Genomic DNA, 24218 nt, shown 5'->3' with positions numbered 1-24218 from the left:
TTACTCAATTCATTACAAGTTGAGAGACAACTGAGTTCCTGCAGGAATTGTTGCCTCACTAATTATGAGGGTGTTCCACTAATTAGATATACATTTATTACAAATATTATAAAATAACTTAAATCTGGATAAAAAACTTTCTAAAAAGTATCTTATAAATATGAATCCAGACTAAAACACAATATTAATTTATTAGAATCAGGATTTTCTCCTAAGTTCTTGATTTTATATTTGCAATAAAGAATAAAAATATCATATCATTATATCTAAAAGATAAAAATGTCACATTCTTGTATTTTTATGTTGTTTTTTATGACCACTGATCCCATTTATTAACATAGAGAATTGATTTTACTTATATTTTCAATAATAAAAGTGTTATTCCATTATATATAAAATGATAAAAATGTCTACTATATTATTATTATTATTATTATTTCATTTCAATAATAACACAGATGATGGTAACTCAATTTATTAATATTAACAAAAACAAAATTCATATAATATAGAACTAAGAATCACAAATCCAAGGCCAAAGAAAGAGATAGGCACAAAAGATGAAGGTAAGAGTGAAAACTGAAGACTTTGTTCTTCTTCTTTCTCCCAATCCTTTCCCAAACTCAACTCCTAATTTCAACTCATCCTTCTCTATGCGCACTTCAACATTCACCCTCTTCCACTCCCTCACACTCTCTCTCTCCACTTTCCACAACCGCAACCGCCGCCACCTCACTCTGTCACCGCCGCTCCTCCATTTCCCCCGACTCTCCGCCTCTCTCAGAGTCGAACAGCCGGCCTGGGATTTCGAAGAACTAGAGCTGCCGGAGGATAATGCGGCGTTCCAATTTGACCGGTCTTCTGTTTCTACGGTGGCGGAAATGAGGAAGCTGCCGAGTCCGGAGATGGAGGTGAAGGAGTTGAGCGAGCTTCCGGAGCAGTGGCGGAGGTCGAAGGTGGCGTGGCTGTGTAAGGAGTTGCCGGCACATAAGGGAGGGACTCTGGTGAGGATACTCAATGCACAGAAGAAGTGGATGAGGCAGGATGATGCTACTTATGTTGTTGTTCATTGCTTGCGGATTCGCGAGAATGAGTCTGGTTTTAGGGTTAGTATTGTGGTTATTTCATCTTGTTGTTGTTATTGTTATTTGACTGATTATGATTGTTTTTGCTTGATAAGAGTCCTAGGCTTTAATTGTTGGAAAATTTTAGAACTAGGAAGCGTTGATACGATATGGAACAACACGAATATCATTCGACGTGGATACAGGGAAGTGAGGAAATTTTCACAATTACAGGGCACGACACAGCTATGATATTTGATGGAAAGTTAGGAGTATAAATATTGAATATTTGAATTTAGAAGAGAAATGATGTTTTAATAAGAGTCATTTTAATCTAACTCTAACATTTGTGTCATTTCCATCTATAATCTTAAAAATTTGATAAGTAAAAGTAAAAAAGTGTAACATACAGTTAGGAGTATTCAAAAGTGCCTGATATAGATATGTGTCATTCATACAAAGAAAATTTTGAAGTGTCCATCTTCATAGTTATGGAATAGCCATAAGGAATCTACATTTTGTCATGTATGAAATGCTTTAATGTGGATGGAAGAAAGGGAGCCAATGGAAATGGAATAGTGTGGATTGTTAATTGACAATGTTGATTGAAAATTTCATGAAACACACATTTTTAATTAAGTGGCAGTCCTATGAAACTAAGGGTTGATCGCAGTTCTTTGATCACTCAATTTTATATGATTACATTTCATACAAAACAGTTCATACCTTACAAAGTATAGAATCAGCTTCACATAATACTTTTAGTAATATTTATTAGTTGATTGCCTGTAATTTTTAAGCTTCATGAATGGAGGCATAATAGCATGGAAACTTAATATGTTCTTGTAATGGATATTATAAACTTGGATGGGGAATAGTGGATGACATAAAGCTACTGTTTTGATAGTTACACACTGTTATCGACCCTGGAGTTTCTTTTTTACCTAGAAATGTTGTGTTATCAAATCAGTACTACCTCCGTCCTAAGGTTTGGTTGTTTACTCCATGTATTGTCTACTACTTGGAATTGGCATTTGGCTGTAATTATTTATTTGCTTGGTTACTTAAGTAGCACATTCTACAAAATATTACCATAAGCTGGATTTTGTTCTCAAATAAATTTATTCTTGTACTCTCTGAAGGTATACAAGTGGATGATGCAACAAAGTTGGTATCGTTTTGATTTTGCTCTTGCTACAAAGCTAGCAGATTACATGGGGAAAGAGAGGAAGTTTTCAAAGTGCCGTGAGGTATTTGATGATATTATCAATCAAGGTCGTGTTCCTAGTGAGTCAACATTCCATATATTAATTGTTGCTTATCTTAGTGCTCCTGTTCAAGGATGTTTGGATGAAGCATGCAGCATTTACAATCGTATGATTCAGTTGGGTGGTTACCAGCCCCGTCTTAGCTTGCATAATTCCCTCTTCAAAGCTATTGTCAGCAACCCAGGGATCTCATCAAAGCATTACCTTAAGCAAGCTGAATTTATATATCATCATCTGGTTACAACTGGACTTGATGTACATAAAGATATTTATGGGGGGCTCATTTGGCTACATAGCTATCAGGATTCCATAGATAAAGAAAGGATTGCAGAATTGAGGGAAGAGATGCTACGTGCTGGAATTCGGGAGGGCAGAGAGGTGCTAGTATCCATCTTGAGAGCTTGTGCAAGGGAGGGGGATGTGGAGGAAGCAGAGAAAATTTGGTTCAAACTTCTCCGGTTTGAAAGTGATCCCCCATCGCAGGCTTTTGTGTATAGAATGGATGTCTACTCGAAGGTTGGCATGCCTATGAAGTCTTTAGAGATATTTAGGGAGATGGAGGAGAAACTAGGGCAAGCAAATGCTGCAGCATATAATCAAATTATAGAGGTACTATGCAAAGCACGAGAATTGGAATTTGCAGAATCAATCATGACAGATTTTGTCAAGAGTGGTCTGCAGCCCCTTAGACCATCGTATGTTTATTTACTAAACATGTACTTCAATTTGGAATTACATGATAAATTGGAAGAAGCGTTCTCCCAGTGCCTTGAGAAATTTCGTCCTAATAGTACTGTATATAGTATATATTTGGATTCTTTGGTGAAAGTTGGTAACCTTGACAAGGCTGAGGATATCTTTAACCAAATGAATCGGGATGGGACTATTGGTGTTAGTGCTCGAACGTGTAACATCATCTTAAGTGGATACCTGTCTTCTGGAAATCACTTAAAGGCAGAGAAGATCTATAACTTTATGTGCCAAAAAAAGTATGAAATTGAAACCCCATTAATGGAAAAGCTTGACCTCATCCTGAGCTTGAGCAGGAAAATTATTAAAAAACCAATAAGCCTGAAGCTAACCAAGGAGCAGAGGGAAATCTTAATTGGGTTGCTTTTAGGTGGATTGAATATTGATTCTGATGACCGAAGGAAGAATCATAGTATCCGATTTGAATTTGATAGTAATTCTGACACCCATAATGTCCTTAAAAGTAATGTACATCGCCAGTTTTATGAGTGGCTGCATCCTACTTGTAAGCCAAGCAATGACAGTGAGAACATACCAGATAAGTTTTGTACCATTGCAAGCTCTACTTTTGGCTTTTATGCAGATCAGTTTTGGTCAAAAGGCCAACCTACAATTCCAAAACTTGTCCACAGGTGGTTGTCACCGTGTGTTCTTGCATACTGGTATATGTATGGGGGGCGTCGAAGTTCATCTGGGGATATTTTGCTGAAGATAAAGGGAAGTCCTGAGGGTGTGGAGAGCATTGTAAAAAAGTTTAAAGACATGTCCATGGATTGTAAAGTCAAGAGGAAAGGGAAGCTATTTTGGATTGGTATTCTGGGAAGCAATTCGGCTCGGTTCTGGAAACTGGTTGAACCGTATATTTTAGATGTAAATGATTTTCCTGAAGTCGGTGATCAAACATTGGAGCAGGATTCAAGAGAAACTGAAAACATTAGCTTCAATAGTGATTCAGATTGACGAAAAAAGGGGTGATACCATGTTGATGGCCATGGTTTGGAGAAGCTTATCTTAGGTGCGCTTGCCTGACTAGATTATGCTTTTACACCTCTGGCTGGAGAACAAGTTTGATTTCTGTACTACAGTGGTTCTTTTTGCTGAAGTGGCTACTATGGGTGCAAATGAAGGTTTCTTGAATATTATGTGGTAAGTGGTAACCATCCCTATGAAATACCCCAGTTGTTCATTTTAAATTTCCAATGCATAGAGAATGAGAGAGTAGGGACTTTATTGTATTATCCGGTTAATGTGCAAAAAGATATTAAAAATAATGTTGTTCAGCTTATTAAGTTAAAATTTTCTAGTTTTAACACTTTGCATTGACAGTGTAAACTTTTTTACACTTACGACACATTATCCATCATTTATATGAAGTACTTTTACTTAATAGTCAATAACTATTATTACTCCATGAATGACTGATAATGTGTACAACCTAATTTCCCTGTTCTTTATAACTTGTGATTACTCTGCACACTATTCTACATTCTGTGATCCTGGTGATTGTTCTTTTCAGCAGTTTATTTCTTTAAATGGGAACTGTGAATTATCCACTACAAGTGATGACACTTAAAATCTTAACCATCTAAAATAAAATATAAAAAAACATTCATAGAAAAGCTGCAGTCTTCCTCATCTCTCTTGCCTAGGGAAAATAATTTGTACAAACAACAAAGTCAAAGATATTCTATCATATTTGTGTTGCTCTGCTGATTGATGGCATTGTTTAATCAGAATACATCTATAGAATCATCTATAATCTATTTCAGGTGACTCAGCAATAGTTTCTAATGACTCATTCAGAACAAGACTGAGCTGAAGGGGGTCCAAAGGGATTGAAAATTTGCTGATGGAAATGTTGAAAGATTTTTTATTGCTCAAGCATTTGTCTTATGATACTAAATCTTCATACTGAAAACGAATCCCAAGTCTCTTAAGATATAGAACTTTCTATTGATGACATTGTCAAACTTAGTCTGACTCAAGGATGAAAGAACTAGAAAAAAAGAGCATCAATGCTGTCACTTTTATCCCTTAAGATCTTTTTAATCTTGCACTGCCTAGTGTTTGGTGAGAAGCACTTCTAAATCATATGAACTTATATAGCCTTCTTAGCACCTAATGTCAATCAGCACTAGCATCCAAATAATTTTCCCAGTAATTTATATAACCCATTGGATATAAAATTTGATGCTATAATTTAAGTGATTTTAGTATTAGCACCCTAGGAAATTGAGTGTTAGGAGATATCCATATACATCCCTATCCTATTTAAAGCTCGGATGATTCAGAACATCATCATTTATGATTAGCACATCAACTTTTTAAAGAATTAAATAATAAATATATGCATACTTTTATTTCCCTTTCTGTTCGAATAATCTTACGTGGCTTGGGTGCCCATGATAAAGAGAAAGTAATATGAAATTTACATGCAACATAAATAATATTTCTGGCTTATAAGTTATAAATATTGGATATCTGACGCAGCAATGACACTCAATATTCTTGGGTTTAGCCTCAGTTTTTACAACGAAATCAGCAGAGCCATTGTTCTACTAGAGATGATGAAAGTGTACTTAGGTTATAGACTCACTCAATATTGTGAAGAAACCAAAGAACATTGATTACATTGAAAAACATCACAAGTCAAAAATCAGCTACAAGTTGTAACCATCAACACCCAAATCCCTCAGTGCATCTGTGGCAGCTTCCTTACAGTTTCCATGTGTTTGCTTGGCCTTCCTTATGTATTTCTCAATTCCATTATTAAGCAGAATAGTTCTGTCCAATACAAAGTGTATAAGTGGGTAAAATTTCTTGCATACCAATTTGATCCTCAGAAAATTAAAACTCCAAACTAGTACTTAAAAATTACGAATGTGAGTCAAAATAGTTTCGGTCAAGGGTCATAAAATATGTTAAAAATGACTAATTTGACTCACGTTTGATATTTTTGGAGACCATTTTGTGTTTTTCAATTTTCAGGGACAAAATTGTCACATAAATTTTTTTGAGGGACCAAAATAGATTTTTACTCTAAAATATATGCAAGAAGGTAAAGATCCAAAAACTACAAAAAGAAAATGAAAGTGGGAATGCCTTGCATTGTTTGACTAAACTTCTAGTGTTTCACCACAAAATATAAACTTACCTGTTCTCTGGATTTCTCGCTACGAGATTTCTGATCATGAGACAGGAGTTTCTTTGCATCTGGTGTGCTGCAGGAAATTTCTGCATAGCTCGAATAGCAAGGTCACCAGCACCAGCTTCAATGGCACGGGCTGCATTTTCTGGGGATCTTAATGAAAGCACAGAAATAATAGCCATAACCTGACCCACAAATAAAACCAATAAAATGAGAACAGGTACAGGGTACAAGATGCACGAATACAAAACTGAACGGAAAACAAGCATATCAATAATTTAATAGGTAAATCCTGGATACAACAAAAACTTGAATTTCAGCACAAGGTGGGTAGGCCTATGTCTTATCCATGCTTCAATCCCAAGAGGCTCTTGCACATGTTAGAGATGTAGAGCCATGTGTGTACCTTCATCTAACAGCTTCAGCTTTTAGGGTGGAGCTAAGTAATTTGTTCTAATATGGTATATGATTAGTTATAGAAACTTTCCTCTCCAAATATCTAGTTTTGGTCCTAAAGGGGGTGTTAAGTCCAACATCATATGAATATATCAGCAAGAGACTAACTTTTGGGGTGAAGTTAGGTCCAATTATTCTATTATGATATCAGACCTAACCCAATCCTAATGTTGAGCCACCTACATATGCGTTATTTAGCTTATAGTTTTTCCTGGCCTCCTTCCTCTAGGAATTGTATTAAGTACTAACTTCAATTTGATCTATTCTTCTTAGAGTGGCCTCTAACGATCTATTCTACACATGTCCAAACCACCTAAAGCGAGCTACTCCGACTTTTCCCCTAATACATTCATTTCTAATCTCATCTTGTGTAACAACTTTACTAACAAGGTCATTGGCATTCCTAAATTTTAAATGCAAGTGACAAATTAGTTAATGGACAGTAAGATTGTTTGTCTTGTAACTTGGAGGTCATTGGCTCAAATCTTAGAACAACCTCTTCACTTGTAAGGGTAAGGTTGCATACATTTGCTCTCTTTAAACCCCACTAGGTGGGAGCCTTGTGCATCAGACCGCTCTTTTGTCAGATTAGTTAATGCCATCATTTGAATTACTAGAACAAATGGTAATCCTAATAAGTCATAATTGAATAAAAAATCATGAAATCAATTTGGAAATGAAAATCACTTTCCCTGGAACAAGATGTTTTAGAAAGATAGTTTGAACTACTTTACAAGCCCACACATAATTAAAGGTTCTCACCTCCTGTATAACAGAAGGGTCATCAGAAAATCTGGCGGAAAGTTTGATTAGCTTATCCATACCACCCGTCTCAACAATTGCACTCTTGTTCGCATCACTTCCTGCAACCTGATCAATGAAACATACCAAAGGGGTCATTCAACTTTAAAAAAATCTAAAAAATGATGCCATGCTTAGGCTGACAATATCTTTTTAGTTTGAAGGCAAATATAGTGGAGAACAGTCTCTGTTTGAACCTTCAAGCAATTGTTGAAGGTTATTTCATATTTACCCACGATACTGAAGTATGAAATGATTCACATCATATTATAAATATTTACATTTATGTACTGTAGGACAAGAATGAGAAATGGAAGTCAAAGTAGTATTGGATGTCAAATTGTTCAAGTCATGAGAAAGGTAATATTGGTTGGATTGGAAATACATGAAACAATTATGCATTGGAAGACAACAATGAGAAAGTTAAAGCCAACTTAGTAGTGGCGACCAAATTGTTCAAGTCACAAGAAAGGTAATAATGGATAGATGGAAAATATATGAAATGTTTCCCTGCTTATTCCAGATTTTATGGCAGCTCAGAAATTTTCATCAGCTACATTTTGCTTAGCAAGTGGGTAATAAACTAACAAGACTTGAACATTTAATCTTAAATGGAACAGTAAAAGATGCAGGGACGTCTAGGACATGAATACAGCAGTCAGGTCCTAGTCATACTTTTTATTTAAAAATACTATCATATTCAGAGAAAACATCAGCCTAAATAAAAGGGTAGAATAACAACCATCAAAATGGCAGAAAAAGAGAACTCAATCCTGACAGAGAACCACTAACAGCTGAAAACCGTATAATTCGCTTAGAGAAGTTAAATAGTAAAGGTCTCCAGGAGGCCTGTGCTGCTGTTTAGAGAAATATTTTCAACTCATACCTTTGAAAGTAATGAGCAACAAACTTTGGCCACAGCTTTGTTGCCTTGCTCACCACTGTCATCTATGCATCTAAGTATCGCATCTATACCACCCTTTTCAGCAATTGATTTACATATTTCATCCTGAAATATATAGTATAAATACTCAAATGAGAAAACACAAGACAATGTGTTCATTTGTTTTTCAATTCATTGATGCTAGTAAGCCTGGCACAACATACCAACTCTAAATCTTGAAAAACATTAAAAATCTACAGGAAACAAAAATAAAAGCTAGAGGTTGAGCCATTCTCATTGACGAATCTTGCAAATTGCATGACATTGTCCTATATAAAGATACATAGGAAAGTATCACAACATTGTCCTACGGTTATTTTCCCACTAATGTGTCCACTACTCCACTGTTATGGTCAACCATTTTCTCTACAGGGAGAAGGATATCTCAGAAGGATGCCTCCAAAAAGTTGCCACCAAGGTCATCTGAAATTGGAATCAAGAAAAGGAATGGCAAGTAGCAACCACTGCAGCATGTCTACCTTTGGCATCATACAGAGAAATGCAGCATAAAAACATTTGGACTTTCAATGGTTATTTCCCATGAAACTATCTGACTAAATTATTTTTGATCCAATGGTCATTTCCCATGATTTTATCAAACTCTATTGCATATACTTGATGTAGGATAAGGTTTTAGTTCACTTACATTTACAGCAATGGCCTTTAAAGAGATGCATGCTGAAACTAGGTCAGGTGAGCTGAGTCCTAAATGCAGAGATTCCACAAGGGCTTCTGCAATTCCAATCTTTGCAAATTTCCGTGCATAACCATATACCTGAAAATGGAATACATCCATTCTTGCAATGATGATGTACACATAGCTGAAAAATTTAATTCTACAATTTTAGAAAGACCACATTTAGATTTGGGGAAAATCCTCTTCAGTATTAACAAAACTAAGTTTCCAAATCCACATCCTTTACTTCTCCCTGTGTGGGTTACACTTTTATTTTTTCAATTTATATAAACACATGCTGACATGCATATTCAAGAACCCTTAACTTACTTGAGAAGCTACAACTCGATTGTCATCCGGTGTTAATAGTACACGAATAGCATCATATAAACTCTGAATTCCCATGTTTTTATGTATGGACATTATCTCCATAATTAGCTCACCAACTTTCAACTCCATGAATGACTCCTTGACAATCTCATTACCAGTTGCAGCTGAAGCCACAACCCCAAATCCACTATTTAAGATGTATAAGTTCTGCTTGTTATCATTAAGGAAACGAATTACAATCTGTGGTCCGTTACAAGTCTGAAAAGTCCCTGTACTGTGAAGATCTGCAAGACAATTATATAAAGAAAGAAAAACATATAAACTCAAAAGTCAGCTCACAAAATTGTATTTGACATGGAAAAGCATCCTCACATGTGCTTTCTAACATAACGGTCATGTGAGAAGAGATAGACATGGATTGAATAGTGGATCTAGTCATGATTTGTGAATTATTTTATAACTTCTGGTAGCATTTGTGAGGCAAATAGAGCAAGATAGAACAAGTGTCCCATTTTTACAGACGATATCCTCTTCTATTTATAAAGAACGTCAAACATATGACAAGTTTCAAATTGCGGACAACATCGTTTAATGCAGCCACAATATTGTGGTTGTGGTGGCCACTGCAACTACATCACACTGCATTGAGGGCACATCAGACCACATTACACTGCACCAGGTTATAAAACAAATTTTAAATCACAATTTCGAACAGCTACGGTCACAATCCACAACACGATGCTTGCAATTTCTGCAATCGCAACTCAACTGCAATTTGAAACTTTCAAATAACCTAACTGTTATTTCATCAAGTTTTGAAATGTTTCACAAATGCTAACCGTTGTCCATTCTCTATGGTACATGACCTTATAATGTAAAAGCACATGAGAGGGTATATTTTCGTTTACCACACACCCAAATAACTTTGATACAAAAATCTCACCATGAAGCAATAATGCCACAACATTTAAACTCGAAACAAGAGCAACCTCACTACCACTAACTATCTTGGAACAAAGAGAGCAAACCAACTCGACCGCACCATTCTTCGTCGCAATAGCCACATTGGCATTCACATTACCAGATCCTTGGGCAGCACACAACTCATTCAACTTATTAAACAACTCCACCACCTCATCCAAAACCTCACCACCAATCGGAACCTCGGATTCAGAGTCAATTTGCTTCAATCTATCCAAACTCTGTATGACAGGGTTGTCCTTCACGTTGCCGTCACCAGGAACGCATGTGACAATACCTAAAACATTATTATGAATGACAATAGAAATGAACAACGAAATCATAATCAGATGTACTCATTCAATATATTACAATTTCTAGGCCTAACTCAAATCCAAAAGAAAGCTCTTAGGATGAGTGTTGTCTAAGCATTATATGCATTGGTTCGATCATATTTTCATCCGATATGGACTTATCTTAATAAAGAAATGGACAACGAAATGCACTCATTCAATATATTAGAATTGCTAGACCTAACTCAATTCCAAAAGTGAGCTCATAAGTGAGCGTTGTCGCCTTATAAGCATGGGTGCGGTCATATTCTCATCCGATATGGACTTATCTTAACATCGAAATGAACAACGAAATCAGAAACAAATGCATTCATTGAACATTTGAAAGGAAAAAGGAAAAGAGAGAAACCGGAGAGATCGACGCCTTGGAGAGTGAGGGTTTCAATGGCGTCTTGGAGAGCCTCGGTGGGGTCCATACCGAGATCGTCGATGTTCTCCTTCACAACTTCGTCGAATGCTTCTTGCGAAATCGCACGCGCCGCCGTCTTGGGTGGTGGTCCCATTGCTAAGGGTAGTAACTGTAATCTCTATGATTTGGAAATACACAGTGAAGAGGACTCACTCTTGCGTTTTCACTTTGCTCTGAATCTCACTGTTCTGCTTCAATTTTGAACTCAACAAAAACTGGGTACTTTTACCTTTCCGTCCTTCGTGGAAAAAACTATTTACTATTATATCAAACTTTTCATTCTATTTTGGACTCTAAAAGATTTATAAAACATTGGAAAAACACAAAAATATTAAATATAAAATAAATTAGTTGTTTTAATATTTTTATGGATAAATTTTTTGGACACTTTAAAATTTATTAATGAATATTATTTATAGTATTTAAGTACTATTTAGATTTTTACTTTTTGTGAATCAAATTAGTAAATGAAAAAATTGCAAATATAAAATCGAATATTACTCATCTAGAAAATTATTTAGCATGACATGGAGACTAAAGAAAATAATTAGAATCTCTCCAAATTTAAAGTGGTTGTTCTTTAATGATTTAAGCTTTCAAAACTTAGTAATTATTTTTCATTCCTTCAATAACTAACTTGATAATAATTATATGTTTCGAGAAATATTTAATGTGTAAATCATGTGGAAGTACTAGAATTCCCAACTAAAATGAGTACTAATAGAAGATAAGATTATCCTAATCTATGTTACTACGACAATATTTACTAATAGTTAATTTATAAGTTTATGTGTAAATTTTTTGCAACTAATCTTGTCCAAAATTCATTTAGCATATCAAGGAAGTGATATGCCAATGTATGAAATCATTTTGAAAAAGGCATGAAACTTATAATAGTTGCGAATGTATAAACGTATGAATCGATTAGCACATTGGTTGCCTTAAACTAAGTTCTCATCTTTTAGTATTTCTTTTGTATTAGAACTTTGATATAATCAAGAATTGAAATAAAATTATTGCCTTATGACAATAGGTATATTAGAAGAAACATTTAGAGAAAACAAATTTAAAGTGGTTTAAAATAGTTGTAAAATATAAAATATGAGCACTTTATAAGTCATAAATAAAAGTACTTTTCCTTCAACTCAATCGATGACATGTTTTTTAGCACTTTTCCACAAGCGGTCTAAAAATAAAATAAGTATAAAAAACACAAATTCCCCTTATAATGGTTCCTTTTGAAATAGTGAAAGTTATATAATGCTTTCAAACTTACGAATGGAAGTACCTGAAATTCATTTACCAAAGGGGGTAGCCCAACCAACGAAGAGCTGACAAAGCATGACATTAAGGGTTTGTTTGGTAGTCCCTTGGCAAACTCAAGTTAGTTTATAAAGATAAGTGTAAGTAGTGGATTTTTTCTTATAAAGCATTTTCTTTCGGCACCGGATGATTTATAACTTTCATTTCAGATTTAGTTGTCCCCTTTACCTTTCTTGCAAAGAGTCTTACACTCATTCTCTATCTCGTACCAAGTATGGTATTGAACTCGTATTCTATAGGACTAGCTACATACACTGTGTACTTAACCCTCTTAGTATTTAATTTTATTCTAGTGTTAAATTGGATCAAGCCCTTTAACCCTAGCTTTCTTTCAAACTCTTATAGTAACCTTCTTCTCCAATGTTGTTATGTCTATGCCCCTTGAAAGAGATCACTTTTAGAATAGAACTCAAAGCCCTGATGTTTAATAGAAAGACTCCAGTTTCACATTGCTAGTTGCGTGTACTTTGGACTTCCATTGGTTTAGGCGAGCATGTGCAATATCATAAACTACGTCATATGACTATAACCAATCATTATTGGTCCTTTTGTCATTCCACTATTGTTCTTACTTAGATTAGGTTGATTTTCCTATTGGGTAATCAAATTGGATCCCATTATGAAAGAAGCCATCTCAACAGTCAAACCTCTTCGAAGCCTTGGTCGTGTTCAAAGCCTTGGCAATAGTGTTGTTTCTTATGTTCTGCCTTGGCGAGTAAGGAAGTAGGCAAATTAGGATATCACTATAAGTAACTATATTACAGGAAATTAGATCCTAAAATACTAAGTTATCATGACCACTCGTCTAGATATGATGCTTTTTGCAATAAATAATTTATGCTTTATGTTACTTTGATGTAAGGATCCTTTTTTTGAGCTAGAAATGGTTGAATACTGACAAAAAAAGTTATATCCTATTTCTCAAATTGTTGATAAACTAGAAAAATAAGTCAATTTGTTATTATGGTAAGTAATATCTTAATATGAAAATATTATTTGAACGCTCAATCCAAACCCACACAGTAAGAATGTGTTTGGTTTCAAGAAATGTTTTCTATTTCTATTTCTTATTTCCATTTTAAAAAAATAATTTCTATTTTTATGTTTTCATTTCCTCAAAAATATATTTGTTATTATCATTTTCGTTTTCAAAATCATTCACTGTAGACTTCACAATTTAGGACATTCTTGCAATTAATTCAATTCTAAATTTTAATCACTAAAGAAGTAAAGTCAATTATTTCAAAATTTTTTATGTTATCCATATATTGAATTTTTTTAATTGTTGGAGTTGGTCATTAGTTATCACAAATACGTGAGAAATGTCATAACGAACATTATGCAGTTGTAGATACTCTCCAAAAAAGTTAAAGTGGAAATAAAATAGTAACATACAAATGTTCTATATTTAATTAAGGTTATATTAAATTCAAGTACATCAACTTTCATCCCAAAATCGTATATTATCATATCCATCATCAAACTATTTCAACAATATCATATGAGATGTGAAGAAAAATTGTTACGTTAATAGATAAAAAATAAATTCTATTATGAAGGTGTATGATGGTTTGGATGAGGACACACTCATCGATTGATTTTGGTGTTTTTTATTAGTTGATAGAGTAATTGAAAAATATATTCTTTCATTCCATATCTTTTGATATTTCAGGTTATACATCATTTAAAAATTTATTAAACGATATAAAATTCAGTACAATTGGACTAAATAGCCACATTTGATGCATATTAAAAATAAGATTAAAAATAAATGAAGAAATATATGTTGAAAATAAGACTAATAAATAAGGGTATAATTGAAAAATAAAATATAAATGTATATTGGGCTTCAAAAATATCAAAAGATTTGGAATAAAATGGGAAAGTTAAAACATCAAAAGATATTAAACCATTGGTGCAACAAAAGTTTTAAAAGCTTCAATAAAATGTCCTTCCCCATTATTGAAAAAATGGAACAAGAAGAAAATTCTATTACCAAAACGGTTAAGTACAAGCCGATCAATCAATCCAGGCTATTAGACCAAATGACTAGAATAATCCCTATAATCAACTAGAGTTGAGTTTATCACAGTACAATTTCAGCTCATTATGCAACGTATCTCTATCACAAATTGCTCTAATAACACTAGGCCGAATGTCTAAATTGTTATTTTGTTTATGAAAGAGATAAACATTCCTCAGATTCCAGATTGCATACACAGTTTTAGTAATGGAGATCTTCATCAGTTTGCATTTCATGCTCTTCCCTCTTGTTTGTTGTTCAACCCACTGAAGTCCAGCCTTCCATCATCCCGGTGTGTGGTTATTTTCCATCCATCTTAGCACATATGTCCATATTCTTGACGTGTGGGCACATAGAAAGAATAGATGTTCAGTTGACTCCATGAGGTCACAAAAAGCACATTTACCATCTGTCTAAATCCCAAATTTGTGCAGTCTATCTTTGGTGGGTAACTTGTCATGGCACCCCATCCATAATGTGAAGTGAGCCTGTGGTCTTGTAGTATTGCCGTAGAAAATCTTCTTCCAACTCACCTGTTGTTTTGGGCCCCTAAGTTCCATGTACATCTTTTTAGTGCTAAAATTCCATTCACAGTAGCTTCAAGCCAGCTCATGGATTGCATTATATTAGTCATTTTCTTAAGTATGGATTTTAGAATCTAGGAGCAGTTTGAACTTATTCTATATGTTTTGAGATCTGCATCCTTCACGTAGTAGGTATGAACCCATTTGATCCAAAGTTTATCTAATTAGAAGCTAGGTGCTAAAGCAATTTAGCTATGGTGGCCTTATTCTAGTCCATGAGAGATATGATGTTAAATCCCTCAGCTTGCTTGGGGTTACAATCCTTACTCCAAGCTAGAGGAGCTTTTCTGCTATTATCATCCCTGCCACTCCACAGAAAAATCCTACACTTGGTTTCTAAGTGTGAAAGGACTTTCTTTGCTAGGGAAAACTTGCATCCAGTAGTTTGCTATGGAGAAAAGTACACTCCTTATCAATTGCAGTCTACCTGCATAGTTGAGAAGCCTTGTGCTCCATTGCTTCAGTCTTGCTGTGATTTTTCAATTAAAGGAGAGCATATATTCAATGTCAATTTCTTACTGTCGAGGGGAACACCAAGGTATTTGAAGGGGAGTGTCCCCGTTGTGAATCATGTAGCATGTTGGATTGCTTCTTGGAGTTGTAGGCCAATCCCCCCAAAGTAGACTTTGCATTTTGTGGGACTAGCCTTCAAACCTGTACTTTCTGAGAAGTGATTGAATTTTTTCATGAGAAGCTTCACCTCTGCAAAACAACAACAAGTCATCAGCAAAGCAGAGGTTAGTTATCCCAATTTGTTCACATTTTGGGTGGTAGTTGAAGTTGTGATCATATTTCAATTCTTGGAGTACTCTATGTAGGTATTCCATTACCATAACAAAGAGCATAGGTGATAGGGGGTCTCCCTGCCTCAATCTTCTCTTGGCTTGTAGTATATCAAAAGGTATCCCATTGATAGAGTATCTGTAGGATATGGTTTTCATGCAGGTCATAATCCACCTCACAAACTGATGTGGGAATCCCAACTCAATCATTATACTTTCCAAAGCATCCCATTCAACTGTATCATAGACTTTTTGGATATCCATTTGTATCATGCACCTAGGAGATATCCCCTTTCGTCTATAGCCTCTCACTAGTTCTTGTGCAAGAATAATATTATCATGTATTATTGTCTCTGACACAAAGGCAGATTGGCTTTCATCCAGCACATGGAAATGACATTTTTTTCATTTTCAAAATTTCTAGAAATGAAACTCATGTTTCTAGAAATATGAAATGAATGCAAATATGTTTTCATTGAAAACAAACACACCCTTGTCTCTTCTCCCCCTCCTCCCTCCTTTGATGTTCTACTCATTTTTACTTAGTATGCAAATGGGTATAAATACATGGTTTACTTGGATATGGTAACATGATATGGTGAATTCAGTATATAGGATAAATGATGAAATTATGTAACTATAGTTCTATCACGGTTGAAGTTGGCATGTTGGTGGATGAGAAAAAAGATGGTGGTGGGCTGCGACAATGGGTGGCAAAAAACAATGATGATGGTGGGTGACAGTGGTGGAGACGGGTGACAACACAACAATGTTGATGGTGGATGACAATGGTGGTGGTTGTAGGTTGTGAAAATGTTGGTGTGATTATAGTGGTGATGGTCTTTTTGTCTTTTTCCCTCTTCTTTACCTTTTGTGAGTATGGGTATTAAGTGTTGAATTGCGATATGTGATAGTGAGCTTTTTCTTTGTTACTTTCATATTTGGACGGTGGTGGTGGTTTTAGATTTGGTTGGTGGTGATGGTGGTTATTGGGGGATGGCAACGTGCACGACGGGCGCGGGTAGTGCTTTTCCGTGCCCAAACCCGTAATATTTGCCGGTACCCGTGTGAGTAAAGGGTATTTGCGGGTACCCAACGGTTTTTTAATTTTAATTATAAATTTATATAATTTATAATAATCGATATGTAAAAATAATTGTTACATGAATAATATGATAAATTTTTTATCATAGTCCAATATGTGTAATTTATTGTGAAATAATAATAAAATATATAATATATAATCTTAAAATAATAATAAATATATATAAAAAATTAACTAAAAATTAAATATATAAATTTGTGGGTACCCGCGGGGCAGTATCGCAAAACCCGCTCCCACCCATAAGCTATTATTGTGGGTACTCGTTACGGGTATTTCCACAGGTACCCACGGGTCGGGTTTTTTGCCATCCCTAGATGTTGGTAACATGTGGTTTTTTTATTGATAACTTAAAGATAAATGTTAGATAATTTTTATAGTTTATTGATAACTTATCTTACTACAAATCCCCATGGTAAGAAATACAAAGACTTTATGTATAGACGTATCAATGTAGAGACAACAATAAAATCTTGACAACACATAATTTTTTATTTATAATTAAAATTTGGTCATAAATGATAGCATAAAAAACATAAACGTAATTGTTTTCAAATATGATATGTTGGATACATATTTATACAAGTTTTTCTTCATAATAAAAGTAACATGTATCAAAAAATAATAATTTTTTATTAATGATTAATTTATAAGTTATATATATCACTTTCTTATGGGTGATGAAATTTGTAATTACCTATAACTTTTAGCATTTTGTGGGAAGTTTTCAATAATGAGAAGTCTTCTCCATATTTCACGACTTCTATGTTTAACAAAACTCATGTATATAAGTTGTACAAGAGCATCATGGCTTCCTAATTTAGCTAAACAGTTATCGGCATGAAAACGTTTTAATCCAACGATATATATGTTTAGTTCACTTCCAATTAGCAAGTTAGAATGCACCATTATAAAATTGATAAGAAATTTTAACATGTTGCTAGTAACTAAAAAAGAACTATATAAAATAATACAATGTAGGACATAGTTGTTATTTGGAGGTTCAAAATAACAAGATTGATATTAAATGCCATTAAGTCATCATCTTCACATCACTAAACTAGACTTGTATCTCATTTAAACAAAGAATAAAACGCCAATGACTTTGTAGACATAATTTCTAAGGCACTAGTTTCAGTTAAATATGCAACAATACTAACAATATAGACTTTGATATGGTCAAACCTCATACGAAGAATTTCATCTAAATGGAAAATTTTCTGTCTCTAACTAATGCTATACCAACCCATTGCCATTTCTCCACAGCAGAATCAACTTTGAAATTGTTTTTTTTAAAGATATAGAATATTTACATTTACATGAATGCTCCCTTAGAAAAATTACAGGCAAGAAGCCCCATAAGAAACCACAAATGCAAATGTATATAAATTAATAAATAAGAACTAGAGGTATTTATAGATTAAAAAGGAAACAATTTTTCCATATTCCTTCCTCTAACAAAAAAATTTCAATGTTGTCCTCACGCTATCTAAAAAAATTCAATCTTGGTAAGCATAAAAAGCTACAGTGAAAAGAAAAGAAAATTATTTTTTTGTTGTCTCTATAGTCTAGAGCAAAATATGTGTGATTCTGATTATCAAAATGTAAAGGCCAAAATTTCTCTAATCTATATTAATCTAAAATAAATTATAATATTAAACATTTACATACACAATTTTCTTGTTCTGAACCAAAAAAGATTATCTTAATTCATGATTCTGGTCATGGCCAATGCTTATATTTTTTTAGTATTACCAAAAGTACTTATTTTGGGTACATAATTAATTTATTTCAGGGTATGTGGTTGTCTCTCCCAACAAGTCTTGCTCCAATAAATTAAATATTTGACTTTTTAATCTTTCTATGATCCACTGAGACCTTACACCAATAAATTAGGAGTAAACTACACTGACACCTCCTAAGTTTTAGTAAAATTACAAAAACCACATCTCACTTTTCTACACCTACACAAACCCCTAGTTTTTATGTTTTCATTATACTGACCACCCCTACATGGAAATAAATATAATCTTTAAAAAAAAATGTGATAAATACAATTAAGTTAAACAAAACATGATATATTGTGGAGACAAGTCTAAATAATATACAAATCAATGTATCTTTATTATTTTTGGTTAAAAAATACATCAACAATTTTAAAGATATATTATTTAAATCGCTCTTATAATATATTGTAACGAACCAAAAATAATAAATAGGTATTGACTCATATATTATTTGGATCTGTCTCCGTAATATACAATATTTTGTTTAACTAAATTACATTTATCACATTTTTTATTTAAAAAATTACACTTATTTCACGTACAGAGGTGAGATGGTCAGTATAATAAAAATATAAAAATTATGAGGGTTTATACATGTGTAAAAAGTGAAAGATAATTTATATAATTTTATAAAACTGAATGTAATATACTCATAAATTAATGTATTGCTGGTAGGTCTATGCCTATATGTTAGTTGAAAGATAAAACATGTTGATTATGGTAAAAATCCGTAGTAGCCACCAACATGAAACAAAATGAAAATTAGTTAGGCCATTTTGCACTACCATATCACTATATTCATTTCTCTCTTCATCACTAGCCCTATATAAACACCAATTAACTCCAACCAACAATATCAATCAAGCCTCACTTTACAATATATACACACTCCCTTTCTTATAGCTGCTGCAATCTGAGAAACTTGGCACTATACCATGGCTGCAAAGTTTGCACAAGAATTGATCATACTTATTATAATTGGTTCAATGTTTGCAGTTAGCATGGCCAATAAGGACTGGTCATTTGGTTCTAACAACACTGATTGGTGGTCCAGATTTGGGAATCATCACAACACAACTCATCAACAACCCAAGAAGATAGTTGTGGGTGGCTCAGAGCATTGGCATTTTGGTTATAATTACACTGATTGGGCCATCAAAAATGCACCATTTTATGTCAATGATACTCTAGGTACCTTCTTCAGTTCTCTTACTTTTCCTTAGGTGGATGTTATGCTTAATTAAAGTTATGTTTTTAAATTGAGGTTATATCTGTTATTATATATTTTATATACTTGAGTATAAGATAAATATTTTTTTATTAGTTGGGCAGTGTTATTTGCTGGGACAAAATTAGGAGAGAAAAAAAGTAACTAGCAGCAATAACTAACGTATCGCTAGATAATTAATAATTTTGTTTTAATAAAAAACTAAATATCATATACTAAAATAAATATGGCTATTTTTATTAAACTAAAATACATAAACTTATGAAGGAGGAACAAATATTACAAAACAAATTATATCACAAAAGCCTATTTAACTCTGGTAGGAAAATGAGGTAATATATGAGTTTGGAAGGGGACAAAGACAACCTACAAATCAAAATCAAAATATGAATTATTACAAGATGCTGCCACGTAAGAAATAAATACGACCTACAAGTACACTAATGAATGGATTTTTTCCGGAGGGACTCCCTCATTTTTTGTGGCTAGCTTATTTGTGTAATAAGTTTAAATTTAACATATAGAAAGTAATTAGAAAATAATAATACGAGGCATCATGTTTCTCTATAAAAATGTAAATGTACAAATAATATTACTCCGGCATTAATTATAAAAAAGAATAATTGTATTTAAATACGCTACTAAGTTTATAATATTATCACTATAATTGCAGTTCAAACCATAATTTTAAACTCTGATTGAAGTATACTATTAATTTTTCATGAATTTGCGTGTAGTTTTCAAGTATGATGCTCCAAACGCCATCACTTTCCCACACAGTGTGTACATGTTTCAAAACTTCTGGAGCTTTTTAAAGTGTGACCTTAAAAGGGCAAAGAAGCTATCAAATCCCACACAAGGTGGTGGAGAAGGTTTCAAGTTTGTGTTGAAAAGGTGGCAGCCTCACTACTTCGCATGTGGTGAGAGAAATGGTTTTCATTGCAACAATGGGACAATGAAGTTTTCTGTTATGCCAATGCTTCGTCCCTTTTCGCAGTGGCCATGATCAGATTATTGTTGCAACACAAGTTTCTAGCTCTTGGAGCCACTAGTTATGGCTTGTTATTGTTTTTTGTTTTGTTTTCTGAAATATATGTTTGAAGTATTATAGCAAATAAAGTTGTGATAGTTTTGGTTTATTATATCAATTTCATGATAATTTTCAATAATGTAATACAATCTGATAGGTTGTTAAAGTTTATAGGGTGGACAAATGTTGGAGGAGTTGCTTCTTTCTGTTTTGACTTGTTAAACAAATGTAATTTCACATATTAAAAAGCTTTGTGTTTTAATGAATGTTTCGGCTATTTTAATTCTTTCATACGTTACTCAGTTGCCTAAAATTACTGTTAATTACGAAGTAAGTAAATTCTACAAGTGTTATTAAAACCACACACGTTATCAAATCACTGAAAGTGCTGGTACAATGGTACAGTAGTTTAATCGGTGATTCATTAATTAAATCGCATGCTGATTAAATTGGACATATCTACTTATATTTATAATAAAAAATCAAATAATAGATACTCAAATTTATCATTCATATTCATAATCTACTTAAATTTCACATAAACAAATAACTTTAAGAATTATTCTCATTTAAATATTTATTTCCTTTTCATCAAGCAAAATTATTTAAAGACTTTGATATAAAGTTAAACTTTAAAATTACTTAATTAAGATCTGTAATATATTTTTACCACTCAAATATTATAACATAAAAAAATTACTCTCATGGTATAGGAAGCAATTGTACAATAAAAGTTAAACCAAACTCAATCTAAAATCTAACCTCTAGCAAAATGTAATACAAATCCAGATAACAAAAAAATCATTTCCTCCAATCACAATCTCCCACATGTCAATCATATCATAACACTTCATGAATTATTTGGTTGTGTTCTTTTCCTTTCTTTCCCCAAACGTCTCTCTCCCTTCCCCCTCTCACTTTTTCTTCTCTATTTATGCAACTGTGTTCTTTTCCCTTCTCTCCCTTCTCTCTCCAAAATTTTCAATTCTAAAACCTCATCAAAATAATAGTGTAAGTGTATGTTTATGTGTTTTATTTCACAACACAAAAACAAAAGTGATTGAGTTATATGTGATGGTAGGAAGGAACCCATGACTGGACGCCGAAGCAAACGCAGTGGTGAACGTGGTAAACAACTAGTTTAGTGCTTAGATTGTCTTGTTTTTCTAAATGCAACAACTGGATGACTTAGTGCCAACTCGGCCGATTCATCGGTTCTAGTGCATATATGGTATAACAACCATCTCGTATTGGTAAAAGGTCTGGTTCACCAGTTTTCCGGTTGAACCAACTAGTACGACACAATTTTATCAACACTGAATTCTACTTATAAATATTGACTTATTGAGTCGTTTATATTAGTATGAAAATTGTTACTGATTGTAGAAGTTTATGATTGTAAAAATTGGTTAAACTCAAATATAAGTCAGTACAAATAATTTATTATATATGTAAAAATTGTTATAAACAATAGGATGATAATGTTAGATATTTTCTGATGATTGGTGAAATATTAATCCTAAGATCTTGAATCTCATGATTCTCACACATAATATAAAACAATGATATAAAGTCATATCTGAATCCCTGAATCCATGTTCTCTGATCTACTCCTTTGATATACCTTTTGAGAGAGTTTTGGTATGATGGTCTTCTCTCTGATGGAGAGAGGTGAAAACTATTTGTGATTTGGTGTCTCGGGGACCATAACCTTCCTTATGCGTTAACTTATAGGGTTCTCATTATCCCCTATAGGTTAACCTGATCGGTGTCCACCCATTAAGCCCATATCCGTTATCAGCTTTTAGAAATCTATGAGGTACCAGTAATTAGATCACTTATAATGTAACCCCGAAATAAATAGCTGATATCATTGTATCAAATATACGATGCCCACCTTAATTAGAAATTATAAATTTCTAACAATCTCCCACTTGGGCTTCATATCTTCCTGAAACAATTATATCACAGGTTCTTTAGACGTACATCTGTATGCTATTTACGTTTAAACTTCTCCTTAATACAATATGCTCCATCTCATATATCAACTATAGAACCACCGCAACTTTCATCACATTTAAGTATGACTCGACCACGATGATCACCATATTAATATACTCAATGACATAGATCAAATATGGATGAGTGACATGGAAATTTCATGCAATGTGATCTCAAACATGTCTATTTCCAACTAGTCCTTCTTTATTCTTTAGTGAGATGAATCCAAAGTCTTTAATTGCAACACAATTGTTAGAATACACAATTTCAAAATGAAACAATAAACCATCAACTTTATTATGCATAAAAACTGTATATAATATCCAAAGCAAAACATAAAACATATAGACTCCCACTAAACTAAGGTACCCTAAGGAACAACACCCATATGAGCAACATGCTCATGAAAGACGTTAGGTATCAAACCCTTAGTCAGTGGATCAGCTAGCATAAAATTTGTCCCTATATGTTCTATGGAAACTTGTCCATTTTGAACACTTTCTGTAACAACCAGAAACTTTATGTCAATGAATTTTGACTTTTTAGAACTCCTATTGTTGTTGGAGTAAAGAACCGCGGACTTGTTGTCACAATAAATCCTCAATGGTCTTTCAATACCATCGACAAAATTCCGCAACCATATGCCATGGTCTGATGTTTCAAAACAAGCCATGAACTCCACAACCATGGTTGAAGGAGCTATAAGCGCCTATTTCGCAAACTTCCAAGAGATAGCACCTCCGACCAATACAAACACATCTCCAAAGATGGAGTATCTAATGTCTAGACATGTCCAGCAAAATCGGAGTCAGAGTACGCAATGATCTCTAAATTCTCATGCCTCTGATATGTGAGCATGTACTCCTTTGTTCTCTTCAAGTAACGCATAACACGTTTGACTGCCTTCCAATGATGCATTCCAAGATTACTCAAATATCTGCCCAAAACTCCCACAACAAATGCTATGTCGGGACGTGTGCAAACTTGAGCATACATTAGACTTCCTATTGTAGATGGATAAGGAATCTTTTGCATCTCGTATCTTTCAAGGTCATTTTGGGGCACCGTTCTAGACTAAACTTGTCTCCCTTAGATATAGGGGTATCCCATGGTTGACTGTCTTTCATTCCAAATCTATCTAGGAATTTATCTATATAGCTTTCTTGTGATAACCTTAGGATACCTTGAGAGCGATCTCTC

The 24218-nt window shown here is 33.6% G+C and overlaps 3 protein-coding genes across 5 annotated transcripts; 2 read left to right on the top strand and 1 right to left on the bottom strand.

Annotated features, from left to right (window-relative positions):
• Positions 523 to 20840, top strand: LOC109360614 (pentatricopeptide repeat-containing protein At2g15820, chloroplastic). Of its 3 annotated transcripts, XR_002109191.1 has the most exons (4): positions 523 to 1106; positions 2207 to 4232; positions 5630 to 5634; positions 20829 to 20840. XR_002109191.1 is itself a non-coding variant. In XM_019605638.1 (3 exons), the coding sequence occupies exons 1-2, from the start codon at positions 561 to 563 to the stop codon at positions 4040 to 4042; spliced, it is 2382 nt and encodes a 793-aa protein (XP_019461183.1). In that variant the 5' UTR covers positions 523 to 560; the 3' UTR covers positions 4043 to 4076; positions 4122 to 4389. The 3 variants fall into 3 exon arrangements, 2 of the variants coding, with proteins under 2 accessions (XP_019461183.1, XP_019461182.1); XM_019605638.1 differs by lacking the exons at positions 5630 to 5634; positions 20829 to 20840 and having other exon boundaries at positions 2207 to 4076; positions 4122 to 4389; XM_019605637.1 differs by lacking the exons at positions 5630 to 5634; positions 20829 to 20840 and having other exon boundaries at positions 2207 to 4389.
• Positions 5519 to 11350, bottom strand: LOC109360615 (armadillo repeat-containing protein 6). The gene is made up of 8 exons (XM_019605639.1): positions 11099 to 11350; positions 10380 to 10694; positions 9437 to 9720; positions 9077 to 9205; positions 8374 to 8496; positions 7449 to 7556; positions 6237 to 6415; positions 5519 to 5866 (listed from the first exon to the last, which is right to left on the bottom strand). Exons 1-8 carry the CDS (start codon positions 11250 to 11252, stop codon positions 5743 to 5745), a joined length of 1416 nt encoding a protein of 471 aa, XP_019461184.1. The 5' UTR covers positions 11253 to 11350; the 3' UTR covers positions 5519 to 5742.
• On the top strand, positions 19634 to 21099 carry LOC109360616. Its single transcript, XM_019605640.1, has 2 exons — positions 19634 to 19950; positions 20725 to 21099. Exons 1-2 carry the CDS (start codon positions 19695 to 19697, stop codon positions 20991 to 20993), a joined length of 525 nt encoding a protein of 174 aa, XP_019461185.1. The 5' UTR covers positions 19634 to 19694; the 3' UTR covers positions 20994 to 21099.

This window comes from Lupinus angustifolius, chromosome LG11 (assembly GCF_001865875.1).
Source record: "Lupinus angustifolius cultivar Tanjil chromosome LG11, LupAngTanjil_v1.0, whole genome shotgun sequence".
In the NCBI taxonomy this organism is placed as follows: Eukaryota; Viridiplantae; Streptophyta; class Magnoliopsida; order Fabales; family Fabaceae; genus Lupinus; species Lupinus angustifolius.
Note: the sequence above shows the minus strand (reverse complement) of the source record. Positions and strands in the feature narration are given on the sequence as shown.